Here is a 20602-nt window from a genome sequence, read left to right as displayed (position 1 = left end):
CACACCGGACTCGCCAACATCTCCCCGGTTGCCCAGCTGAAAGTGGGAGGACTAGTGCACTCGTCGCGACGGGCATCCGGCGACGGATGGACGTGCCAAATCCCTACATCGTACACTTGAAACGAATACGACTGTAGATCAACTAGATGGAATTAAAGTAAAAACAAACTACCAGCAAATTGGCGGCGGGGGGGGCGGGGGGGGATTGGCAAAAACCAAGACTTGAACCCAGCGACGCTGATGCCAATGCCACAGGCGGCCAGCCCCTGGGGACACGCGCGAGGGACACTGGCCTGCATGGGGAAACCGCAGTTCAGTCCAGCTGTGTGGGCGGCACACCCAGCCTCGGCCCCACCAGCGACCAGCGGCTCCATGAGAGCTGCCCCTGGGCCTCAGCATCTTGTGTAAAGTGAAAGAAAAATCATTCCAACAGAGAGCGCTCATCTGGACCCAGCGTTCAGCAGGTAAGAGGCCCGACAGAGCTGGCAGCTTCCACCTTTGTGTCCGGGCTGCTGCCCTCCCTTCCTGCACCCCAGCCACCAGGCTCTTCTCTGCCATGAGCTCTGGTCCATTCTAGAACAATCTCCTGACCTGCTCCCGGGGGCCGGGACGGAGCAGAGTATCTTTCCAGCTCTCAGGGTCTAGCCCACAATTTCTTGTCTTTAGACAGTGCTCCCCACAGAAGGGGGGGCCACCCGGTAAGGTCCTGGAGTTCTCTAGAAGAAATTAAGATTAAGCATAAAAAAGCAAGGGAATAGGGGCGCCTGGCTGGCCCGGCTGCTAGGACGTGCACAACTACTGACTTTGGGGTCGAGAGTTCAAGCCCCACGTGGAGGGTAGAGCTCGTGTTAAAAAAAAAAAAAAAAAAAAAAAAAAAAAAGGAGGGAAATACAAAATAAAACTTTATTGAAGCAACTAAACAGCAAACCAGAGAACACTTTGTTCCATGGGACACCTAGGGCAAGCGAGTTAAATATCTGTGCACTTTTCTAATTGGAACAATTTTAAGTTGCTCGTACCTTTCCCGTCTGTAACTCAAAGCGAACAGCCCCGCTCACCTTTGTACCTCTGTGTCCTCAACCCGGCAGCAGGCCGACCCTGCCTTGGGCTCCGGCTGGAGGACGTGACCGAAGGAGCCATCGGCTGAAGGTCTGCAGACCTTCTTGCTGAGCGGGACTCGGGACGCCCCCACCCACCGCCGGCATCAACCCCCGGAGCAGCATCCCACAGACGGGATGGGAAACCAGCGTGGCCCGGCCTGAACACATCTGAGGAGGATTCGTCACAAGGCCCTGCACACTAGGGAGCCGAACCTGGCCCTGCACAGCCCCTCGGGGATCGGAGGCCTGGTGGCCTCACTCCTTCTTGCCTCCGGGGGCCGGGTTTCTCGTCAGGAGCTTCCCGGAGTTGGAATGGGTCAGCGTGGACACCGTGGGGGACTCCAGCTTCACTCTGTCCAGGAGGGTCTTCTTGAGTGCGGCCGGGGAGATCTTCTCCTGGTCGGCCATGGACTGCAGCTCCCTGCGGACAGAGCCCCGCGGGGGTTACGGGAGCCCGAGCTTCACAGGGCTGCCCGGTGCGCACGACCCCGGGCCCCTGAGAACCCGAGCCCGCCCCAAACCACAAGCCCCCGGATCAAACGCGCCCGGAAGCTTCTCAGAAGTGCTCTTTAGCTACGTGTGAGTCACTACCGGGTGTGCAGCTCCCCACGGTGCCTGCGGTCACAGGAGGAGTCGGCATGGAAAAGCCCCGGGTTTGGAGTCAACGCTTCCCCGGCCCTGCCTCCACCACGTACTGGCCGCCTGAGCTTGGGGACGTCGTCTCTGAGCCCCACCTTCCTCACCCCGATAGATCACAGCCACCCCGCCACCACGGCCACGGTGGGCATTAGCAAAGTAAGGCCTGCAAACTCGCAGCTGAATAAGGTCTAATGAACCATGGCTCTGAGCGGAGCACAGACTCTGACGCCGCTAATGGACCAGGGACGGCAGGATCTGCCCGACGGGGCTGGCCCACGGGCCACGGGGAGATTAACCCACCGTGTTCGGATACAGGAGGCCTCCACGGCGTTGATGAGCAGGGAGCGGAAGCCCCCGCTCTCTAGGAAGTGCAGGGCGTGGATGGTGGCACCCCCGGGCGAGCACACGTTGTCCTTGAGCTGGCCAGGGTGCTGCTCTGACGCCAGCAGCATCTTGGCAGCGCCCTGGGACGGGAGGGAAGGAGGGGAGGCGGGAGAGGCCGGTGGGCCTTCAGAACTTCCACCCTTCCCCACACCAGCCCCGCCCTTCCCCAGCCTTACTCGGCTTCCCCACCGTGCCCCACCCCCAGTTCAGGGACCCACGGAACCCCCATCCCACACCCCAGTCCAGAACGTGCAGCATGTAGATACCAACCAGCAGGGCCTGGGCCCCCAGTCGGACGGCCAGGCGCCGGGGCAGGCCCATCTTCACCCCGCCATCAGCCAGCGCGTCCAGGGCCATGAATGCCTGCGGGGACACTCGCTGAGCCCCAGGGCAGCAGGCACTCGGGGCATTCCCTAGGGCCCACTCTCCCGGTGACCGGAACTGGCCGCAGAGGCTGACCTCCTCCGCTAGCTGGCCACACCCCCAGCCCCAGTCTGCCTACAGCCCGCCTGCCGCCCTGGGTCCCCAGAGGGCCTCACGTAGGCAGGCCCGCTGCCACTGAGCCCGGTGACGGCGTCGATCAGGTCCTCCTCCACCTCGGTGCAGAAGCCCACGCTGCTCATGAGCTGTTCCAGAAGCTGCCCGTCCTCCACCAGGGCGTGGGTGCCCGTGGCGTACACCGTGGCGCCCTCCCGCACCACCACGGGCGTGTTGGTCATGCAGCGAATCACCTTGGGGGCTGGCTGGAACGCCATCAGCTTCTGGGACGCGGAAGACGCCCAAGTGAGTCCCTGCGGCGCAGCTTCCACCGGCACCCCTCCCCCTCCCACAGGAGCACCCGGGGAAGAGAGGGGGCACCTTCTCCACAGAGCTGATGGTGACACCGGCAGCACAGGAGACCACGATGTGCCTGGCCTGCACGTCCGCCCCGATCTCGTCCAGGATGAAGGGGATGATGTGCGGCTTCACAGCCAGGAACAGGACGTCACTGTGCCTCACCGTCTCCTTGTTGCTCCGGGTCAGGTTCACGCCCATCTTCTGCAGGAGGAGATGGTCCAGGCTCAGGGCGCGGGGCGGCCTCGCTGGGCCCATGTCCTCTTGGGGAGCAAGCGAGCTCCTGCCAAACCCACTCTGCCCCTGCAGCCTGGAATTCCTGTCCCTCAGGGAGTCTGCCCCTCCCCCCAGGGGCCCGAAGTCCCCTGTCCCACTACTAGGTGGGTGAGCTAAATGCTGGATACGAACAAGCTTCTCCGAGGCAGCCAGGAAACAGCTGTCTCCCATCCAGGGGTTCGCATGGAAAAAGGCACAGGCAAAGGGAACGGTGAACCGGGAGCGCCCAGTGGGAGGCAGAGGAGTTGGGTCCAGCCTTGGACCATGACTGGACACCTGTTCGCCAGGCCGCGCGGTCTCCGCGTGGTCCAGGGGCGACCCGGAGGTCACCCCTCCGCTTTGGACTCCAAACTGAAAAGCGGGGCCCTCCAGTTCTGGGAGCTGCCCAGATTTAGGGTGAAGAACTAACTCAGCCAGCTTTCCCAGCGATCACTCGTGCCTCAGAATAACTCCGAAAAGGGGCTACCGTGGGCTCTGCTTTGCAAAAGAGGAAACTGAGGCTCAGCGTGGTTGAGCACCTTAGCGTCGCACTGCCAGCAGGTGAATTAGGCAGTTTGTTCGCCGCGCATCAGTGTGCCGGGCGCTTAGCACACCTCGGCCTCCATCAGTGTCGGGCCCACCCCGCGCCGTCCGCCCCCTCGCCCGCCCCTCGGCCCCGGCCTCCCCGGCCCCGCCTACCCGGAGCGAGGACACGGTGGGCAGGTCCATTTCCGGGGAGCTGGCTATGATCCTGTGGGCCGACAGGATGCCTGCGGAGGACGGGACCCGTCAGCCGGCGCCCCCGGGAGTCCCGGACGCGGCTGCGGCCCGTCCGCCCCCGCGCGCTCACCTGCGGCCGTGAAGCCCCGCGCCAGCGCACAGGCCAGCTGGCCCGCGCCGATGAAGCCCACGCTCATGACCGCGGGAAGGGGCTCGGCGCCGCCGGGGAGCTGCACGAGGCCGGGCCGACAGAGCCCCCAGAGGCCCGCGCGCGCCCCGGAAGCCAGACCCGCGGGGCTTCCGGCGGCTTCGGGACCCCTCCCCACTGCCTCCGCGGCAGACGGCGCCGCGCGCCACGCGAGGGCGGCCAATCCGCGGCCAGAAGCTCGACGGACCAATCCGCGGCCAGAACCTCGGACGGACCAGTCCGCGGCCGGGAGCTCGGGCCGTGTGCCCGCCCCTTGCGTCCGGGATTGGGCGGTCGGAACCTCCGGAGCGGAGGCCGGAAGTCGTGTCCCCAGCTGGCGTGTTCGTCTGGGGGCTCCTCCAGACGTCCGGGGGTTCCGGGCGCGGGTCAGGCGGAAGTGTGGCCAGAGTTGTGCCTGGGGCGGACCGGCCGCCGCCGACTGTGGGCGGGAGGCGTCACCGGGTTGCAGGGGTGAATGGGGCGGGGATCGGGCCGGCTAGCGGCGGCGCGCACCCGGCTGAGCGGGGCTGCCGCTGGAAGCCCCAGCTGCCCGCTCGCTCCCGGCCCGCGGGCGTGGTGGCCGAGCAGCGGGTCCTCGGCTGGAACCTGCAGGGCTCCCAGGAACTGGTCCCGAGGCGTGGTGGATAGGCTCCTTTCCGGTGCTTGGGAGGATGGACTCCTGAAGTAGGGAGGCGGCCAGCCCCCTGCCGGTCGACCGCCGCTTCCTAATTCGCCCTTCCCGGTTGATCTCCACCCAGGCACCCACCGGCGGGCAGAGCGTCCCCCGTGGGAACCGAGACTTCCCCCTGGAGCGCAGGGACCGCCCTGAGCCTGGTGCCCGACCCCAAGACCGTGGTGACCTGACCTTCACTGCCCACCTGCTCGGACCCACGACCTGTGTCCCACACTTTCTTTATATGAACCTGGACGTGCTTTGAGCACTTCGGAGACGGTCTTTAAGACCCTAGTCTGCAGTCTCCGGGTGGTGGTCTCACCGAAATAAATTCCTTTCCTGTTTCCCCACCATCCGTCTCTCTGCCTTTGATTTTGTGCGTGGCCAGCAGCCGAATCTGGTCTGTCTGGGACCCCCAGGGCCGGGTGCTCTCGCCCCCTGCGCCCCGGGTACAGGTAGGGCCCCGCCAAGTACAGGGAGGTCTATGCCTTCGCCACCCCACCACTCGGTGTATACGCCCCACACACGGGCGGTTTCCACTTCCATCCGCAGTAAAGGTGTAAGTAAGGGGCCTCGGGGACCGGGTGACAAAAAATACGGAGGAAGAACGCAGCATCCCTGAAGGATTCGCAGGAGCGGGAGAGACCGTGGCCTCCCCAGCCCCTGTCTGCCTGCGGTTCTGCAGCCCCGCCCCTGCCCCCTCCCTGCACCCCTCCCTGGGCTGCGAGCTTCCTCTACCTGCTCCCCCTGAGCAGGCCCCACCCTCTCAGTTCTTGCACCCTTAAAGGTGCAGGCCAAATGGTCACTATTTTTATATTAAAAGTTTTTATTTGTTTTTATTTTTTTTAATGTTTACTTATTTTTGAGGTTGAGAGGGACAGAGCCTGGGCAGGGGAGGGGCAGAGGGAGAGGGAGACACAGAATCTGAAGCAGGCTTCAGGCTCTGAGCTGTCAGCACAGAGCCCAACTTGGGGCTTGAACCCAGAACGGTGAGATCATGACCTGAGTGATGTCGGATGCTGAACCAGACTGAGTGCCCCCAGGTGCCCCATAACTTTTTCTGATTAGAAAAGGAATACAGGCAGGGGCGCCTGGGGGGTTCAGGTCAATCAGACTCTTGATTTCCGCTCTGGTCATGATCTCACCACCTCTTGAGATGGAGCTCCTCCCTGGGCCTGAAACCTCAAGATTTTCTCTCTCTCCTTCTGTGCCTCCCCTGCTCCGGCTCGCGCGCTCTCTCTCTCTCTCTCTCAATCTCTCTCTCTCTCTCTTTCTCTCAAAAAAGAAAGAAAGGAATACATGCATATTGAGGAAAATACGGGAAATACAAAAACAGTAAAAGTTAAAAAGGGTCAAAATCACCTACAATCACACTTCCTAGGGATAGTTTTTTGGAAACATTGTTGGTGTATTTCCTTAACGTTTTATTTTACAGGCGTATAGACTTTTTCATCCTTGGAAATAAATGATAAACGTAACAGTCTTGAAATTTCTATGCTAGATACGTAGTAAGCATTTCCCAATGCCACTGAAAAGTTATTTGAAACAAGATCTTAGTGACTACTTGGCATTCCATTATGTGGACGCGCCACACAGATGTAACCGCTGTCCCAAAGGTCAGAGTGAGGTCCATTCATCGCACAGATGCCTACCAAGCCAGGTTCTGGGGAACAGCCATTGGCAAAGCAAAGTCCCTGTCCTCACAAACTTACATCAGTTTTTAAAATTATTCACACTACTGTGAGGAAACCTTTGCCTAACTCTTTGGTTATTTCCTTAGTTACATGTGGTTAGTGGCTTTTGTTTTTTAATATTTTTAAAATTTTTTTTTATTTTAATGTTTATTTATTTTTGAGACAGAGAGAGACAGAGCATGAGCAGGGGAGGGGCAGAGAGAGAGGGAGATACAGAATCTGAAACAGGCTCCAGGCTCTGAGCTGCCAGCACAGAGCCCGACGCGGGGCTCGAACTCACAAGCTGCAAGATCATGACCTGAGCCAAAGCCGGACACTCAACCGACTGAGCCACCCAGGAGCCCCATGTTTTTTAATATTTATTTTTGAGAGAGAGGCAGACAGACAGAGCATGGGCAGGGGAGGGGCAGAGAGAGGGAGACACAGAATCCCAAGCAGGCTCCAGGCTCCAGCCTCCGAGCTGTCAGCACAGAACCTGACGCGGGGCTCGAACCCACGAACCGTAAGATCATGACCTGAGCCCAAGTCGGACGCTTCACCGACTGAGCCACCCAGGCGCCATAACATGGTAGTGGCTTTAAAGGCTCCCCATGACGGCCACCCTCCCCTCCTCCCTCCCTCACCCCTACCTCCTCCTCCATTCAGGGGGGTTCAGCTGCTGAGGCCCCTCCCCCCTCCTCCCTCCCCACAGCGCCCGCCCCCCCTTCCCCGACAAAGTGCCCCCGCTTGTCCAGGTGCTTATCCCAGGGGGCCTCCTTCCTGGCCTCATGAGCAGGCTCCCATGTTCTAGGAATGGACGTGACCCACACATGACCCAGGGAGGATTCTGAACTGCTTCCCGCTAACCCTGTGGCAGAGCCCTTGCCCCCAACCCTTCCTGACCGAGGAGGTTCTCCAGGAAAGCACACTGTGCGTGCAGTTCTTCCAGCAACCCAGCAATTCGTGTTGGCTGTAGAAAGAAAAATGTAGTGTGATCAAAGGGAAAAACGATCATTGCTTTTAATCCCACCACCTAAAGAGATCCCACGTGACTCTTCGGAGTATAGCTCGACGCCTCTTTGGCTTACAAATCGGGCACGTATTACATCTGCATCTGATTTCTTTATTTTTTTAGTGTTTATTTATGTTGAGAGAGAGTGGGGGTGTGAGCGGGAGAGGGGCACAGAGAGAGAGAGAGTCCCAGGCAGGCTCCATGCTGTCTGCGCAGACCCCGATGCAGGGCTTGACGTGGGATCGTGACCCGAGCCGAAGTTAGGAATCGGATGCCACCCAGGCTCCCCGCTTCAAGTCTCTGGGACTTCCTCTTCGGCCTCTGTTGGTTCCCACCCTGCTGGCAGCTCCCGGCTGTGATCTGAGTCCGGCCCCCCGACACGGAGGACAGGGAGGGACGGAGGAAAGAGGCCGCTCCAGGAGGGCAGGGGGCAGGTGCAGTGAATGCAGGGAACTGACCTACGAGGCCTGTCTTGGGGCTGCAGGACGCTGGACCCCCGCACCTGCCCGCCACGTCCTAACAGGTCACAGAGCGGCCGCAACGGGGTTCGGCCACCCATACCCTCCAGATGGTCCCGGCGCCACATCTCTGTCTCAAGGCCGTCCTTGGGGCAGCTTCCCGGAGAGGGGTCCCGGGGCCACATTGCAAGGACAGGAGAGGAGGTGAGGCGCCTCCATTGCCCAGGTCCAGCTCACAGGTCAACTGGCAGTCACGTCCTCTCATTGACCTTCCCAAGTAGCCTCATCTCTGTGCCTCCAGCCAGAGAAAGTTCTCTGCTTTGAAGGACTCATGTGATAAGATCGGATATACTTGGGTCATCCAAGATCACCTCCTCATTGTGAGGTCTGTAACCTTAATCCCATCTTCAAAATCCCATTTGACATGTAACCTAACGGGCTCCAAGGACTGGGGGGGTTGGATGTACTCGGGGAGAATATTCTGTCTCCCGCACTGTCTCCCTGCGCTGATGAACACATCCTTACATTTTGAAACGGAGTCAATCTCCTGGATTTGTTTTTTAGCCCACATCGGATGATGCGAACAGACTCGTCCCTGCCCCTGATGGAGTGTGACTGGCTGGGGGTCCACAGGCCGTTTAGAGCCACGGAGAGGTCACGGAGTAGCTGGTAGGATTCTTTAGAAGGGTATGATATCCTTCCTGTAGAGAAAACAGCTGTTCCTGGTGCCCACAGCATCCCACGCAGAAGGCTGTCTTCTGGAGGTGACCTAGCCATCTCTGGGTCAGAGCCACGGCCTCCCTCCCCACCTCCAACGGTATGCCTGCCACGTCCTCAGACCCTGGCTGTCCAGAGACTAACGCCACCGTCCCCTCCACTGTCCAGTTGTTCTTCGTTAGCTCTGCGGGTAAACTGAGTCCCAGATCTTCAACAGCCATGCAGAAGGGACTCCAGCTGACTGGGAAAGGTGAATGCAGGGGGACTGCCCGATGTGGCGGCTTCCAAATGACCCGGTGACTAATGCCCGTGTCATCAGCCCGGCATGCTTCCTGGGGCTTGCAGCGGGAAGGAGCTTTATAACGCATTCTCCACAGATCTGCATCGCCTCGGTCTTGATTTCTTCACCTGAAAAATGGGACTAATAATACCTACCTCAAGGAATCCGTTGCAGGAATTAAGTGCTGTCACGTATACAAGGTGGCCTGGTTTATGGGAGCGCTCAGGACATGTTAGCTTGCCTGCCCCACCACTGTCACCCCGTGCCCTGTCCCCATAAGAGTTAAATTCTTTCTTTTTTTTATGTTTATTTATTTTTGAGAGAGAGAGAGAGCACAAGTGGGGAGGGGCAGAGACCGAGGGGAACGGAGGATCCCAAGCGGGCTCTGCTCTGACAGCAGCGAGCCCGACGCGGGGCTCGAACCCACGAACCACGAGATCGTGACCTGAGCTGAAGTCGGACGCTTAACCGACTGAGCCCCCCAGACGTGCTTTCTAAAGCGGAGGCACATGTGAGCGATCTAGTTTACTAGTTTTGGAATGAGACTCCGGGGAGGACACACAAAGGAAATGTAGTCCAAACTTGGCGATTTCTGTCTTTGGCACCCCAGAGGTTGGGGGTCTGTCACCCCCTCTCTTCATGTCATCACGTGACCTGGTTCCCCGTTACCGCCCCCGTTCGTCTTGTAAAGAGTGCGAGAAACAACGAACTGCAGAGACCCAGTGAAACATCACTTTATTTTCTTTGGGCCGACACTCCATTGTTTTTGCTACATTTGTTTTAAAAAAGGAAACACGTGTGGGTTCTGGTGGTAAATTCTCTAAAACGGGGGGGGGGGGGGGGGGGGGGGGGGGGGGGGGGAAGAAGCTAACTTTGCACACGCAAAGCCAGGTCTGGGGAGGTGCAGGTGAGGGCAGGGCTCCCTGCCCCAGAGGGTAATGACTCTTACAGCTCATTCCCACCTCCTCCTTTTTCAGAGGAACCCGGTGGCCCAAAGGCTGCCCCATCTGCCTGAGGTCACAGGTGTGGCCCTGCTGGCTCCAGAAACCAGGTGTCCTGGGTCCCTGCCCACTGCCCCCAGCCGGACGCCCCTCGTCCTCCCTCCCAGCCATCTCCCAGGGAGCGGGGGACCCAAGGACGTTTACAAAAGTCCAGAATGGGTCAACGTGTTGGGGGAAACGGTTGTAGGGGAAACGGGAAGTTTTTGGTTGTGTTTTAATCCCTCCTGCCATAGAGTACATCAGTCTGTTTCTCCCATTCTCATCATTGGGGTGTTTGTCCCCCAAGCTTCGTTGGCGAATTTGCCAGAGAAGGTCCCGGGCTGACCGTCTGTTTGTGCTTGGCTACATCCTCTACAGAGCAGTCTGGGATTCCTTCTGGAACTCGGCAATCCCGCTGCATTAGTTACTCCTGTAAGTGCTTGGGGTGAGGGAGGGACAGGAGGGCAGGGGGAGGGGCACGTAGGCAGGAAAGTTACCGCAGGGGCCAGGGCTATGGTGCTAAATTGGAAGGTCCGCACCAAGGCCCCGGGCGGTGCACGGGTCCATCGGAGACCTCGGTGGCCACGGCCAGCCCTAAGGCCCCAGCCTCCTGGGCACGGGCGCCCGTCCCACGCGCAGCTGCACTTCTCCACCCTCATGTTGGGCAGGCTGACCACCTGGGGCCTGGGCCTGCCGCCCTCCTTGACGCCCACGATCAGGGGCAGCGAGGTCGTCTCCGAGGCGACGCACTGTCGCGGCCCCGGGAACGGCCGCCTGAAGGTCGGCGGCTCCGGGGGCTGCTGGCACGCGCCCACACACTCGTAGGCCAGGAAGCCCGGGGGCTCCAGGACCCAGTTCTCGGCCCACCGCATGCCCCGCAGGTCAACGTAGGTCTCCTGGCGGCAGCAGCGGGCGCCCTCCGTCGCCTCGGGGTCGCAGTCGCCCTGAGCTCTGCGGGGACAGGAGGGGCGCAGGTCAGCTGAGGTCACGGGCGTGGGAGGGCACCCGGGAGGGAGATTTACCGCCAGCTCTCGTCACGTTGCACAGGCTGGGGTTTGCGCCGGGGACGGGGAACCACCAATAACCAGACCCTGCGCAGTACGTGACCTTAGTCCCGGGACGGGGGGGGAAACCCCGCGTCCGATGATTCCCACGGCGCCCCTGGGAGACCCCACGCCAACCCGCCCGTTCGGGGGGGCCCCCGAGGGCACAGGCGCCTACCCGTAGGCCCGAGGTCCAGGGTGTGCAGCTCCAGCGGGGCTCGCCCTGCCCCGTGCCCTCCTGGCCCTGGGACGCGAAGCGGAGCAGCGTGTGGGCGCCCGAGGCCCGCGGGCCCAGGTGCGCCCTCTGCACGGACACCTGCAGCAGCAGCGGCTGCCCAGACCGGCCCAGCTGGCGCCAGAAGTTCACGGCCTCGGTCACGTCGAAGGCCTTCCAGCCACTCCCCTGGAGGGACACCAGCCTGCGACACCCGTGGAGACGGGGGCCTGAGCTGGGGCTGGGGACACCCCCTGGGGGAGCCTGCCCCCCCCCCCCACTGGGCCCACCTGCCCCCATCCCCTCCCTCTCTTCTCTTCCCCCTCCCCCACACTAGGCCCACATGCCACCCCTCCCCTTCTCCCCCTCCAGCCCCCTCCACCTCCCCCCCTCTGGGCCCCGCCCCGCCCCCTCCCCCCGCTCCAACACCCCTCCCTCCCCCCCCCTTCCCCCCCCCCCCCCCCCCCCCCCCCCCCCGCTGTCCTGGGCCCACCTGGGCTCCGCTCCCCTCCCCTCCCCATATTCTCCCACCCCCCCAACTAGCCCACTTGCCACCCTCCCCTTCTGTCCCTCCAGCCCCCTCCACCTCCCCCTTCCCCCCCTCGGGGCCCACCCACCCCATTCCCCCTCCAACAGCCCCCCTCCCCCCCCCACTCCCCGCCAACCCCCACCCACTCTGCCTTGCTGGGCCCCACCTGTGCCCCCATCCCCTCCCCTCCCCACTGGCAGCCCGGCCACGGCCTCCCCACCTGGAGTCCACCAGGTAGGTGCGGTTCGAGCTGTCCTCGTGGATGCGCAGCCACTCGACGGTGACGCGGGCGCGGGCGCCGTGCGGGGACAGCCGCTCGAGCCTGCGCAGCGCCGCTTTGGGGACCGGCTCCTGGAAGAGGCGCAGCACGGCCTGCACCAGCTCGCTGTTGGGCGGCAGGCGCCCCTCCATGCCGAACACCAGCACGTGCGTGGAGGCCTCGGCCGCCAGCAACCTGCCCGCCACCTCTGGGGACGGGAGCAGGGTCAGGAGGCAGGTCAGGCCCGCTGGGAGGGCGCGGGGCCCAGAGCCAGTGAGCAGAATCCCCCAGGAAGGCAGGGAGAGGTGGGGGCGGGGCCTCACCTGCACAGCCGCCTTTTTTTTTTTTTTTTAAGGTTTATTTATTTATTTTCATAGAGAGACAGAGAGAGCGAGTCCAAGAGGGAGAGGGCCAGAGAGCGAGGGAGAGAGGGAATCCCAAGCAGGCTCCGTGCTGACAGCGCAGAGCCTGACGTGGGACTCGATCCCACGAACCCCGAGATCACGACCTGAGCCAAAACCGAGAGTCAGACGCTTCACCGGCTGAGCCCCCCAGGCGCCCCGACACGCAGCCTTCTTCAGGCGAAGGCGCTCAGCTAAAGTGGGAGGGCCAGCGGAGAGAGGGAGGCAGAGAGCCACCGTGGAAATCTGTGGTCACCAGCTGAGAGTGGCCTTTCCAGGAGGGAGGACAAGAGCCCCGACTTCCTCTCCACTCCCTGCCTGAGGGGCTCCTGCCCAGTGAAATGTCCCCAACCGGAGGAAGAGGCGCCTGGGGCCTGTCGCCAGCTCCTGTTCCCCAGAGGCACCAGGCCCCGTGTCCCCAACGCCTGAGGCTCCGGGCTGACGGTGGGACCACCTGACCATGGGCCACGTGGCCGCCAGCGGTCAGCTCTGCAGAGCGTTCAGGACCAGCCTCCTCGTCCCCAGGCCTCCAGGCGCCTGACCGGCCAAGGCCATCCTCCCTGTCACTAGCCCCAAGTCCCCTTTCTCTGTCTCCCCTCCTCCCACGGGGCTTCTGCACCCACGAGGGTGTCATTCCTGCCTCGCCTCTGCCAGTGGGGCCCCTGGTGCAGACGGAGCCCAGGGCCCCGGATGCAGCCACGCTCACAGTCCCGTGGAGCTCCCCGCCCCCACGACGGCCGCCCCGGGACAGGCCCGCCGGCCTCGGCCTCACCGTTCCCAGCGAGCACCGGGCTACGGCAGGAGGGGGACCTCACCTCGGACTCTCTGGCTGAACCTCTTCCCGCGGGAGTGGGCGCCGTGACTTCGCTGCAACAGGGCCACGTACTGGGCCCTCACGTGGGCCGGGGTGACCAGCCCCTCCACGTCGCGCTGGTCCAGGACGGGCGCCTCGCGGAGGCCCAGGTGCCGCAGCAGGCTGGCCCGCACCTGCTCGCCGGTCAGGGCGGCCCCGGGGCCCGTCAGGGGCAGCACCCAGAACGCCCAGCACAGCCACAGGGGCCTCATGGTGCCGCCCAGGGATGGGGGGCGGGTGTCAGAGCGCACGCGTCCCCCGAGGAGGCTCGGCGAGGGTCTCAGCCCGGTGTGCGGAGGGCCGGGCCCGGGCCAGCTTTATAGGCAGCCCTGAGCTGGGCCCGGGCGGAGGGGGGAGGTCACACCCCTCGGACCTCCTGGGAGCTCAGCAGCCAGACGGTCCTTGGGCCTCGAGGAGGGGGCCGTCTGGAAAGGGCACAGAGGCCCGTCTGGATGCCGCACCAGCCCAGGGCCTCTGGCTATTGCTGTCTGGGCAGCTCAGTGATAACTTTAGTGTCTGTTGAACTTCCCTGGCCGTGCCCCAGTCCTAGTCTGTGAAAAAGGGGGCCCATTCTGGGAGAACGAGAGTCCTATCAGGAAACCGTTTAAGTCTCTCCTGGAGACTAGTGTGGGTCTCCTTTTGGTCATCAGGCAGGAAGGACTCTGGGTTCCTGCAGCGAGCTTCCCCAGAAGCCCCTGGACTCATGTTGCCTCTTTCTCTGTCCCTGCCAGCCCCCCATCCCCCCACCCCGGCTCCTCTCCACAGGCCCTGGGAAGACCGTGTCCCGTCCATGACAGAGGAGGCCCCTGCGGTCAGGACCGGCTCTCCAGGGGTCCCAGGAAGAGCAGTTTTGCAAGTGTTTGCTGTCACATGACAGACTCGAAGCTCTTTAGGCAGGAACTTCATTCTGGGGGCCCTCCATGCCCTAAAACAGAGGCCACAGCTGCCCAGAGTCTCATCCTGCCCACAGCCTCAGGTATGGCGCCCACGGGGGTGGGAGCCCCCAGTGCCACAAAACGCACAGTTGAGACTGGCTGGGTTCAAATATGGGGCAGGTCTAATAGCCAGCAAGTTCCTTATGCCTCAGTTTCCTCATCTGAAGGATGGGTAACAATCCGGTCTACTTCACAGGGCTGGTCCGGAGATCAAACGGATTAACACGCAGAGGATGTTCAGCCCGGCCCCTGGCAAGTAGTGGGTGCACGATAAGGGTTTGCCACCCTGATCACCTGTCCACCCAGTGCACCTCCAGGGCACGGCTTTCCTAAAAATGCCAGTAACGAGAACAATCGTTTCTCGAGTGCCCCCTGTGTGCCAGGAAGCCTTCTAAGCCCTGAACACGATTCACAGCAGCCCGAGGCGGCAGGCGTACCCTCCCGACGCGCAGCCAGAGCTCTGCCCAGGGAAGGAAGGTGTCCCGGCTCACTCAGCCATTGGAGGCCAGGAGGCCAGTGCCCAAATCTGTCCCCAGAAGCCCCCGCGTGGCGCAGGGGATTTGGGGAGGTGCAGGAAACATGTGGGCCTCATAGCCCGGTGTTCTGACACGGTCTGTGACTGAGCGCCAAGGGGCCCCGCAGCCAGGAAGCCCCCCGCCTCCTCTGAGGTTCGCTGCGTCACTGACAGGTCTCCCACGCCACCCCCCTGCCTCTGTGCTCCCACACATCCCAGGCAGAGGAAGAGAGAAACTTCTCGTGCTCAAGGGCGGAATTGCCACCATGGGCGTATGCATATGAAATATGTAATAACCTGTAATAACGGTGGGGGGGGGCGGTTCTTAGAACTGGAGGAATAATAACACTGATCGTGAACCTCATGGTAACAGTGCCTGCGGGTTACACACGTTCTGAGTGCTTTGCACACATTAACTCTTTTGTTTACACTCCGGCGTAATCCACATGTAACATTGTTAGTTTCACGTATACAAAGTAATGACTTGATTTGTTTACTGGGCCACCTGCTCCCCACAGTAAGTCTGGTTCACATGGGTCACCACACGTAGTTACAGAATTGTTCTCCTTATGCCGAGAGCTTTAAGATAGTACCGAAAAAAAAATTTAATGGTTATTATTCACTTTTGAGAGAGAGAGAGAGCGTGAACGGAGGGGACAGAGAGAGAGGGAGACCCAGAATCCGAAGCAGGCTCCGGGCTCCGAGCTGTCAGCACAGAGCCCGACAGAGGGCTTGAACTCATGAACTGTGAGATTGTGACCTGAGCTGAAGTCGGACCCTTAAGAGACTGAGCCACCCAGATGCCCTATTGTCCCCGTTTTGGAAAGAAACTGAGCCACGATACTGCTCCCTGGCTTGCCCGAGGTCGTCCAAAGGGAAGGAAACGGGTTTTGGCACATATGTCCCTGGTACGTGGAAGGGTAAGACAGAAACCCGGCAGCAGCCGGACCAGAGGAGAATCGGGGCCTCAGCTCCTTCTCCACCGCCCCCGCCCGTCCCCACCCGCCTCGCATCTGCAGAATTAGTGTAATTCACAGGCAGGAGCCCATGTCAGAGCTCACGTCTCCCATAGTCTGAACGCCCCTGCACGGCGAGGCGCCACCTCTCCCTCCCTGCCCCCCCCCCTCCAGCGGCCCCACAGGCCTCCCGCTCGCTCTGGGCCAAGTGCATTCTCCCGCAGAAGGGAAGCTGTCGCTTTTCTTGGCGAGTGATTAGCAGGGACTTACTTGATGCAAACATTTGGGCCAAAAGGTGCAGAAGTGTCACATTCCCAGGCAAGCGGGACCGTGTCCCTTAGTCCTGGCAGCTATTCTGAGCTGGTGTCCCATAAATATGCAACGGTCCATCACCCTTGCCGCAGGGTGAGCGGAAGCCCGGTGGCTTATCACTGGCCAGTAGGTGCCAAGGAAGTAACACCTGGGCTGCCTCTTGCACGCCAGGGACCCCTCCCCAGGCCCCCAACATCCCGGCCCCAGGAGCTCCCTGGGGCTGGAGTCTCGCCGTGAGGCCGATGGGCCCCTGTGCTGGTTCCAGCAAGGACGAGGTGTCACAGGCTGCTGTGAGCGGACAGGATGCTCCCCCCCGCCGACACCTCTGGGAGCCCCCCGTGCCCCAAGTCCCTTTTGCACCAGGGGTAACCGACCGGTTACCCTGAAACGTCACTTTCCCAAGAAGAAAGTCAAGCAGAAAGACCCGCAGACCTTCCTCTGCTGGAATCTCTGCCTCCCCCAGGCCTGTCACCTTGCTCCTGGCCTGGCCTCCCAGCACGGAGAAGACTCTAGAGCCGAGTCCTGAGTGCGAACTGGACCGCAAGTCAACACCCAGCACCTCTGACTGAGGAACGGGCTTCTGGACCCGGGTGCTCAGGGGGCCGTGGGCACCTGGGCAGGTGGCTCTCCAGGATTGTGGGGACCTCCCTCAGGGGAGAGCCTGGGGGCCCTCAGCTCCCACCCCAGAGGGACTGCCCCACAAGGTGCCCCTAATTCTCCCCCGCACCCCCTACTCTGTAGCCTCAGGGATCTGAGAGCTGAAATGCACCGTCCAGGCCATTCTGCCCGCCCCCCGGTTTTACTTTATTTACTTTTTATGTTTACTTGTTTATTATTTTGAAAGAGAGAGAAGGAGAGGCAGAGAGAGGGGGAGAGAGAGAATCCCAAGCAGCACAGAGCCCAACGCGGGGTTCGATCTCATGAACCGGAGATCCTAGCCTGAGCCCAGATCAAGCTTACCCGACGCAGCCCCTCCAGGCGCCCCTCTCCCCCACCCCCACCTCCCGTTTTCAAAGCCAAGAAAACCGAGGCTCAGAGAGGCGACCACTTGGCCAAACTCGCACAGTCACGGATGGCTGACAGTTGAAGCCAGGCCGTCCAGTTCCCAGGCTGAGAGCTCCTGCCTCACGCTGAGGCCGGCAGGGCGCACCCGGCGGCCCCAGTGAGCTGGGGACTCGGTCAGTCCGGGTCGGGCTTGGACTGGACGGGGGCCACAGAAAGGCAGACAGACAGGCAGCCCCCCTGACTCCTGAGGTTTCCTGGGCACAGGCTTTTGGTCCCGAATGTGGATTCCAGGCCGACTGAAGTTCTGCTGGGGAAATAAAGTAATTGGGCAATTAGCCAGTGGCCAAAAAGAAAAAACACGAATGTGGATTGGGACGCTTTTTCCGCTTTTTCCGAGGGACTCATCAGCCAGCAGGAGGGAGGGTGGTGGCCTTTGTCATGCGGGGCGGGGAAGCAGGCCCACCCTGCAAACACTGTGACCTGTGGACAGTCTGGTCTGGCAGCCTGTGGGGTCAGAGTGGGCTCGAGAAGGGGGAGAACTCCGAAATCACCTCTTCTGACCTCGTGGGAGGAAGACTTACAAAGCTGTCGAAATCAGCCCTCGCTCCCCCGGGGCTTTGTAAGGCAGAAGGCCAAGCCACTTACCACCCTGTACTGTAGGTTTCCAGTTCTGTAAAGACCTTTTTTTTCAGGTTTGTGTGTTTGTTTACGAAAGAGTGAGAGTGAGAGAGAGAGAGCGCGCTCGAGCTTGAGCGGGGGAGGGGCAGAGAGAGAGGGAGGCACAGAATCGGAAGCAGGCTCCAGGCTCTGAGCTATGAGCACAGAGCCCGACGCGGGGCTCGAACCCACGAACCATGAGATCATGACCTGAGCTGACGTCAGATGCTTAACCAACTGAGGACCCCGGTGCCCTTTTCTCGTGACTTTCTGGGTGACGTTTTCCTTTCTCCGCCTTACTTCCTTGTAAGAATACGGTATATAACACACAGAACATGCAACCTACACGTTCACCAGCTATGCTGTCCGTAAGCTCTGGTCCACGGCAGGCTGTTTATTGGTGGTTAAACTGGGGGGGAGTTGAAAGTTCCACGCAGATTTTGACTGCACAGGGGTTGGCGCCCCGACCCCCCTACATCGTTCCAGGGTAGGCAGTACTCCGCACCCCTACGCATGCACACTCGGGCTCAGCACACGACCCAAGTCCCCTCCCTCCTCCTCAGGTGGCCGGTGCACAGCCCAGCCTTCCGGCTGGCTCCGACCTCTGCGTCGGGGACTCCTTGGTTCCTGCGGTGGCTGTCCCTGACCCGGTGCTGCCCGGCCCAGTCTTTCTGCACAGCTTGGCCGTGGTAGAGCCACAGCGCGGGCCACCCTGAGCTTTGCAGGAGGGCTCCCCGCCCCGCACCTGCCCCGTTCTGGCACCTTCCCTCCCAGGTCAGGTTTATTCCATGGGCGAGCCCCGGGGTGTGGTGATTTCTGCCCGGAATCACCCAGGAAGCTGCAAAATCATGGACGGCTGGACCCCAGGCCTCCTGAGTGTGCCTCGCTGGGCTACACAGTCCAGGAATCCGACAGATGCAGGGGGGAGGCTGGCTGGGACTGCGAGAGCAGGCCTGTGAGGGAGACGACATCTGTTCTGCCATTAAGGGCATGGTAACCTGGCCCGTTCCAGACAATTCCTTGGCTTCCTGATTGCCTGAGAGAGGAAAGAAAGGGCTCAGAAAAAAAAAAAAAAAGGAAAAGAATTTTTGTCGTGAGGTCTTTTCTGGGCTTTACCTGAGCGTTCGAGAGTAAGAAGAGAGGGACAGAAAGGGGTTTCTCTCTCTAAACGCTCCAAACACAATCACGATCTATGCAAACGGAGGTTCCTATTCAACACTCTGGAGTTCACACCCTGTGGGTCAACATTTCCCTCTAAATCTCTGATAATTCTCGGGGTGCCGGGGGGGGCGGGGGCTCAGTCAGTTAAGTGACTGACTTCAGCTCAGGTCATGATCTCGCGGTTCGTGAGTTCTAGCCCCGCGTCGGGCTCTGGGCTGACAGCTCGGAGCCTGGAGCCTGCTTCGGATTCTGTGTCTCCCTCTCTCTGTCCCCCCCTGCCCCCGCCCCTGTCTCAAAAATGAATACACATTTAGAACATAAATAAATAAGTATTCTCCACCACCACCCTCTCCTGCGAAAAAACTCTTTTCTGTCTTTCTGGCTATCTTCACTTTCCAGAGCCCTGGCTCAGGAGCAGGAGGCCAGTGCTAAGTCTGAACCATGGCCCCTCTGCCTGGGGGACCCCCAGCCTGTCACTTCTGTGACACAGACCCAGGTTCCTCCTCCCGAGCACCCCTGGAGGCTCTCCCGAGGTCCAGCCCAGCTCCCCGCACCCCCCCCCCCCACCCCTGCCACCAGCAGCACCCTGGCCTCTCACAGAACAGCCCGGGGAAGGTCAGCTACTGGCTGGCCCTCCGTTTCTTCTTTGCCTTGGAGACAGTCTCCACTGGCAGGTGTAACATAAAGTTCACTTCCTTCATGAAAACCCCTCGCTGGTGCTCTGACCACCGCCTCTCTCCCTGCCCGGTCCTCCCTCTGTTCCCTGGATGCCCTTGACCCCTCATGGGAACACCGGGTGACACTCCCTCTTGGCAATCTGGTGCCGGACAGAGTTATCAGCTTGGCCGGGGACGGACAGCCTCTGGTTGGAACCAGTAATCCTGCCCAGCCCGGTGCCTGGCAAACAGCTGGCAGTCAGGGCTGGCGGGGTGGGGATGGGAGGCAGGGGGAGGGAGGAAGGGACGAGAGAATACATGGGTGGGCGAGTTCTTTTCTTTAATCTTTATTTGTTTATTTTGGGAGAGAGAGGGAGAGCATGAGCAGGGGAGGGGCAGAGAGAGGGAGAGAGAATCCCAGGAAGTTTCTGTGCTGTCAGCGCAGAGCCCGATGGGGGCCTCGAACCCACAGACCGCGAGATCGTGACCTGAGCCGAAGTCGGACGCTTAATGGACTGAGCCCCCCAGGCGCCCCTAGACGGGCAGTCACATTTTCCAGGCGGCAGGTACCGAGTCGGTCACGTGGAGCCAGAGCCCGGGAGCAGCAGCAGGGAGGCTCTCTCTGCAGGGCGGCTGATAGCGGGGAGGAAGGATGTGTGGGCTCTCCGGTGTGGGGGGGACGGGGCAGGTGGGCTAAGGGCACAGGGGGCCCCCGGGAGGCCGCAGCCTTTTGTCAGGAGCTGTCTGGGGAAGGAAACGAGCTTTGGCCCTTTTGTCCCCTCCGGCCTGCTTCCCCCACTCCCCGCTCTTCATTAGGGAGTGTGACACCGGGGCCACCGCGCAGCCCCCGCACCTCCTGGGAACACCTGTTGCTTCCTGCGCGGCTCGCTCTGCCCCTTGAGCATTTGGCTCCAAGAGGTTCCTGGTGGGAGCTGGTGGGGTTTCTAAAGAGACGAGTGGGGGGGGGGGGGTGTGCGTGCGCATGATGTGTGTGTGTGTGTGTGTGTGTGTTAACTTACACGACCCAGTGGACGCCCCGCTCAAAAACCCCAGGTGCAGCCCCTCCCCCGCTCTGCAGTCCGTCCTCCCCTCAGAGTTTCAACAATCCCGTGGGTGACTTGGTCCCTCTGTCGCTTTGCAAACGTGTAAACAGCACACGCAAGCCTGGCGCCTCGGCCCCGGGGCCGCAGACGGT

General features: G+C 61.2%; 3 protein-coding genes across 4 annotated transcripts; 1 reads left to right on the top strand and 2 right to left on the bottom strand.

Moving 5' to 3' along the window:
* Positions 1-889: 889 nt before the first annotated feature.
* PYCR2 (pyrroline-5-carboxylate reductase 2) lies at positions 890-4171 on the bottom strand. Its single transcript, XM_019421948.2, has 7 exons — positions 4063-4171; positions 3912-3982; positions 2982-3161; positions 2663-2884; positions 2394-2486; positions 2040-2203; positions 890-1521 (listed from the first exon to the last, which is right to left on the bottom strand). The coding sequence occupies exons 1-7, from the start codon at positions 4127-4129 to the stop codon at positions 1356-1358; spliced, it is 963 nt and encodes a 320-aa protein (XP_019277493.1). The 5' UTR covers positions 4130-4171; the 3' UTR covers positions 890-1355.
* Positions 4113-5143, top strand: LOC109250850 (translation initiation factor IF-2-like). 2 transcript variants are annotated; one of them, XM_053909443.1, is made up of 2 exons: positions 4113-4460; positions 4878-5143. In XM_053909443.1, the coding sequence occupies exons 1-2, from the start codon at positions 4113-4115 to the stop codon at positions 5055-5057; spliced, it is 528 nt and encodes a 175-aa protein (XP_053765418.1). In that variant the 3' UTR covers positions 5058-5143. The 2 variants fall into 2 exon arrangements, 1 of the variants encoding a protein (XP_053765418.1); XR_002073220.2 differs by lacking the exon at positions 4113-4460 and adding an exon at positions 4467-4778.
* Positions 5144-10385: 5242 nt separating this feature from the next.
* On the bottom strand, positions 10386-13423 carry LOC128778876 (left-right determination factor 1-like). The gene is given in 6 exon segments (XM_053909442.1): positions 10386-10532; positions 10535-10863; positions 11124-11169; positions 11172-11374; positions 11919-12165; positions 13174-13423. Coding segments are annotated over 6 exon segments (1101 nt in total). The 3' UTR covers positions 10386-10506.
* Between the last annotated feature and the right edge of the window lie 7179 nt (positions 13424-20602).

This window comes from Panthera pardus, unplaced genomic scaffold, assembly GCF_024362965.1.
Source record: "Panthera pardus isolate Hobbes unplaced genomic scaffold, ASM2436296v1 HiC_scaffold_21, whole genome shotgun sequence".
Lineage (NCBI taxonomy): Eukaryota > Metazoa > Chordata > Mammalia > Carnivora > Felidae > Panthera > Panthera pardus.
The sequence above is the reverse complement of the archived record's forward strand: the minus strand, read 5'-3'. Positions and strand labels throughout refer to the sequence as shown.